The sequence below is a fragment of the Triticum urartu genome, chromosome 7, assembly GCF_003073215.2.
Source record: "Triticum urartu cultivar G1812 chromosome 7, Tu2.1, whole genome shotgun sequence".
In the NCBI taxonomy this organism is placed as follows: Eukaryota; Viridiplantae; Streptophyta; class Magnoliopsida; order Poales; family Poaceae; genus Triticum; species Triticum urartu.
Genome location: NC_053028.1, coordinates 688,043,124 through 688,048,089, shown reverse-complemented (window position 1 = coordinate 688,048,089; position 4,966 = coordinate 688,043,124). Strand labels below are relative to the sequence as shown.

Genomic DNA, 4,966 nt, shown 5'->3' with positions numbered 1-4,966 from the left:
GAGACCTGGGTGATGTAGTTGATACGAAAACGCCTATATAAGTGGGCGGCAGGGCAAGGGAAAATCAATATTGCTCTGGCTTCCTACTAACTAAACAGTAAACAGAGAGCTCGCTCTCCGTGAATGATGTCGAGGAAGAAGAGGAAGAAGAAGAAGCAGTGTGGAGCACGCTGCTGCTACCTGGTCATGCTCTCAGCAGTGTGAATCTCCAGAAGCATGCTTGCCGTGCCTTCTTCCGGGTGCACCGGAGGCTGGCATGTGAGCAGGGGTGCTTCAGTGATGCAGAAGAAAAAAGGCAAGTCTTATCGGCAAGGGAAGGCTACGCCTTTCTTCCAGGTCTCCCTCTCTCCATCTAAATCTGTGTTTGGAGGAGGGGGCTACGGTTAGTTCACCCACCGGTTTACTGTGTCCTTGTGAGTTGTGATCATTATCATGCACTCATCAGTTGCTTGACATGTATGGTGTCGTTCTTGAATTTTCAGCTACATATAATGGTCGGTTGTGTGAGTGAATGGGAGTGTGTTCATGTGTCGGTCTGTGTGTCGACTGTCACTGTGAGTCAATTAGCTAAAAGAAGTATGATGTGTGGGTTCAGCGAGGGAGTAACAGTCACTGAATAAGAATGTAAGTGTCCTATCATATATGTATGTCTAAAATAGTAACATGTAACATGTGTTGCTCTTTCTTTCACCTTGGGCTTTGGTACAAATCAGTATTTCAAGTTAAACTCTATCCAGCTAACTTACAAAATCTTACATATGCGAAAAGAAGGGTGTCAATATTAAATAAGATAGCAAAACGCAAAAGTAAGCCCGCGTAAAAATATTGAAACTTTCTTATCACCCATTCTACCATTTAGCATCTATTTCTATAAAAATATGAGGATGTTGGATCATAATTTTGGCAGAAATATAGCATTTTGACTTAGCTAATAATTGGGATACAGGCACAAACTCTATAATTGGCATGCCAATGCCACATATTCAACAAATCTTTCAAGGATTAACAATTATAACTCTGTTCCAAGTATGAGCACGCTAATCATACATGCCAAACATATACTCACCAGAGCTATGATAAACACGACATTCCACCGAAGAATACGCCCCGAACATGTTGTATATCTTTGCGCACACATCATTATTTGTGGAGGCCTCGCGTGACAACTTCACAATCATTCTATTAAGCAATGGGGCACATCTGACTATCAGTTTCAAAAAAATCAAAGTCATGATCCTCTCCTTCGAAGCCATTGATCTCCACTTCTTCGAGAGCAGTCAAGGAGATAGTTTGGGATCTCCAATCTGTGGCCTGGCAAGGACAATAATCTGGTAGGCATCCTTCCTCGATCTAAAACCAAAAATAAATGTCAATTACTACACAATGTATTGTTGAGATAAGTAATCAGAGATGAGAATTACCTTTCTTGATAGGACAACCTTAAGCCTCCACACATCAGTACGAATTCGATCTATCCCAAAGAGCTCAAATACCAATGACCCAAAAACATGCCCCTCTGTCGTGAGATTTAGTTCCAAAACAGAGAAGGCAGCAACCAAATGCTTCTCTATCTCCTGCTTAAAGTTATCTGCCTCATCCTGATAAACAGAAAAGTCCTGAAAAACAATTTGGCAGGAGATATATATCACTCACGAAATTTTGTTTACTCAAAGCTTGCGATAAATTGAGCAGGAGAGGGGACGCACGCAGTGGGCACGAACATGCAGCGAGGGGAGCTGTCCTTGTCTCTCTGCCGTCTGTAGCGTCACCTGCTCAAGTAGCCAAAGACCATATGTAAGGGCATCTTCAGCCGTTGGTCCCTCAGGAGGGGCAAAAAATCGCCCTCTGGGGGCGCACCGGCGCTAAACCGCGCACTGGGGGCGTAATGCCTCCCAGTCGCGGCCCCCCACGGGTTTTTAAAATGTTCAAATTCGGCGCAAACACAACGCAAACACGGGCGAGTTTGTTCAAATTTAAACATATTTTACAAAAAAAAGAAAAAAAAACTACCGCGGGCTACCCCGCCGTCTCCCTCGCCGCCCGCCCACGCGGTTCTACATGCCGAGGAGGCTGTAGAACCGCGTGTAGTCACCGCCATCGTCGTCGTCATCGTCGTCGTCGTCACCGCCTACGCCTCCGCCGTCCCTGCTGCATCTCTCCCCCGGTTGGCTCGGCGGGTTGGACAGTCCGGGGGCGTCGTCGTCGTCGCTATCGAGGACGACGACACCGTCCTCGTCCTCGTGCCCACGTTTGCGGGCGGCGATCTCCTCCAGGGCCCGGCGCTGCCGGATCATCTCCTCGCGCAGGTAGTCGTCGCGCGACCACCGCATGGCGTCCTCGTCGGAGAAGCCGCGCCGGGCTATCTCTTCGTACTCCGGGGGGAGGCTGGACTCCACCTTGGGCTCGACGAGGGCGCCGGAGCGGCGGGTACGCGCGCTGACAGGCGTGTCCTGGGGCTCCGGCTTGACGGGGCGGAGGTGGAGGCAGGGAGAGCCGCCGGACGAGGAGGAGGACACCCCAGTCTCCATGCGCCTCGGCGTCCAGGAGCTTCCCCGGCGGCGTGAGAAGGACGGGGGAGCGGGGTACTCAAGGCGCGGCGTGTTGCCGCCCTCGATGTACTCGAGGATGGACTCCAACGTGCGCCCGGGCACGCCCCACCACCGACGCCGGCCGGCGGCGTTGAACTTGCCGGAGGGCACGACGTCGTTGGTGTCCTCGAGCTGCTCGTCGTGCCGGCGGCGGAAGTACGGCTTCCAGATTGGGATGTCGGGGACGTACCGGGACCCCTCCCTCGCCGCACGCGGCAGGGACGAGCGGATGCGTGCGATCTCCGCACGCCGCGCCGCGCCGGTGGGTACTGGGGGCACCGGCACGCCGCCGGCGCTGATCCTCCACGCCCCGGGCACCCACATGTCCGGCGGGACCGGGTACTCGGCCTCGAAAAGGAGGCGAGCCTCGTCCTCGTGCAGATGACGGCACCCGAATCCGTTCGCCGCCGCGCCGTTGCCTGGGAAACACTCGGCCATGCTTTCTCAACTGGTGACGGCGAGAGGAGGAAAGGGGGAGAAATGAGCGCGTTGTCGGTGGATGATCGGGGTAAGTCTCTCCGGCGCGCTTGCAGTCAGCTTTTATAGGCGGAGACGCCGCGCGGTAGGCTTGGCCAACGCGTTACGCGTGACGGCCGAGGGACGCATCGCCCAGCCTTCACTGCACCGCCCGTGAGGCATCAATGAAGACTGATCGGCGCGGCAGCGCGCGGCAGCTTTGGCATTGATTTGCCGCGGGAAACGAGGCGATGAGGACGACGAAGGAGCAAGAAGAGAGTAGAGTCGCTGACACGGCGGGCCCGCGGCTCTTCGCGCCAAAAACGATTCGCCCGGCGCCCCCGAGCGACCCCCAGCGTGCGGGTTTCGGGTTGGGTCTGCCGGCGCCAATTTCGGCCCGAGCCGGCGAAAACTGGACTCTTGGGAACGCGACTGGGCCGATATTTTGACGCCGACGGACGAAAAAACGCTTGGGGGGCCTTCTTGAGGGCGCGGCTGAAGATGCCCTAATAGACCCATTCATATAGCAGCATTTCCAAGAGACCTTCTCCATCATTGATGCCAAGATGGAGATGCTGCTGAGCTTCGAGGCGTTGAAGGACATGGTCAACTGCTTAAGCAGGGGGGCAATAATGTTGACATTGCGTGTCAATCTGCTGTCCACGACAAGCTCTAGTAATGACGCCGAGTTGACCCTCAGGTAGTCTCCCTTCAACTCAGTGCTGCTGAGATAGAGCGTGCGCAGGCGCGGGCAGCTGGAGAGCATGGGGTCGAGGGCGTCAATGCGGCACGCCAGGTACAGCGTCTCCAGCGCCGGAAACTCGACGCCGGCCGGCACGCGTATGGCGGACAAAAGGCAGAGCTGGATGGAAGTGGCCCGGTTGAAGCAGGGCAGATCGACGACTGGGGAATCGCAGATGAAGGCCGACGAGAGACTGAAGATGAGCTCCTCCGGCTCCACCCTTGCGGCGGCGCGCAGCAGTGAGTTCACGCGGGTAGTGTCGACCCGGTCAGTCGACCAGCGGCGAGTTGACGCGCGGGCGTGGATTTCCAGGAGGGAAACCACGGGAGAAACGCGGTCGAACGCCGGTTCGATCGAGTCGAATGGGATACCACGGAAGATGATCCGGCGAAGATGGGGCCAGAGGTCGCGCCACCGGCGGGAGAGGACCCCGGTGTGCGCGGCGGCGCCGGTGCAGGGGAGGCGGGCGAGGACGAGGAGGAGCAGGTCGTCGGGGAGGGCGCTGATGAGGTCCGGGCCGCCGCCGCCGTCGCCGCCTGGTTGACCTAGCCGCTGCCGCGAGGAATGGAGGCGACGCCCCGATCTCAACTCCATGGGAACTTTGCAAAGCGAGACGGTGCGGTGGCTGATGGGCTCGAGCCAGGCGACTATTCATTCCCCTTCTCGTCCTATTAATTTCTTTCTTTTTATTCAGCATTTTTCAAATAATCTCACATTTAACATTTTTTCTAGAACGCATTACAATCACATGTGCTCATATATACGTGAGTACACTCATGTCCCGCAGTTGATGAAAACGTCTCCTCTTAGTGAACGCGCATCGCCGAAAATCCTAAAATAAATCAATGAAAATGCGAGCACCAGGATTTGAACTACTGTCCTCCCAACCATCCAACAATATATGTGCTTCGCCTCACATTTAACGTTTTGAGGCGTAAAACATCGCCATTATTAATCCTCTCCAAACAAAATAATCTAGTGTAAAAGAGTAATGCTACACCTACGTAACAAAACTTACGTGTTTTACGTAATGTGCTAGGTGGACTAATAAAATTAGAGGTAGGAGGATGAAGCGCCCCACCCTCCTGAAAATCAAGGGGGGGGGGGGGGGGCGAAGTTAGTTAGTTAGGAAAGTTACGTTAGTCTTGGTAGACCTTACGTAGGTGTAGGATTATCAAGT

At 54.3% G+C, this 4,966-nt stretch overlaps 1 protein-coding gene across 1 annotated transcript; it reads left to right on the top strand.

Annotated features, from left to right (window-relative positions):
* The first annotated feature begins 205 nt into the window (after positions 1-205).
* LOC125520802 lies at positions 206-690 on the top strand. Its single transcript, XM_048685827.1, has one exon. It carries the CDS (start codon positions 217-219, stop codon positions 385-387), a length of 171 nt encoding a protein of 56 aa, XP_048541784.1. The 5' UTR covers positions 206-216; the 3' UTR covers positions 388-690.
* Positions 691-4,966: the final 4,276 nt, after the last annotated feature.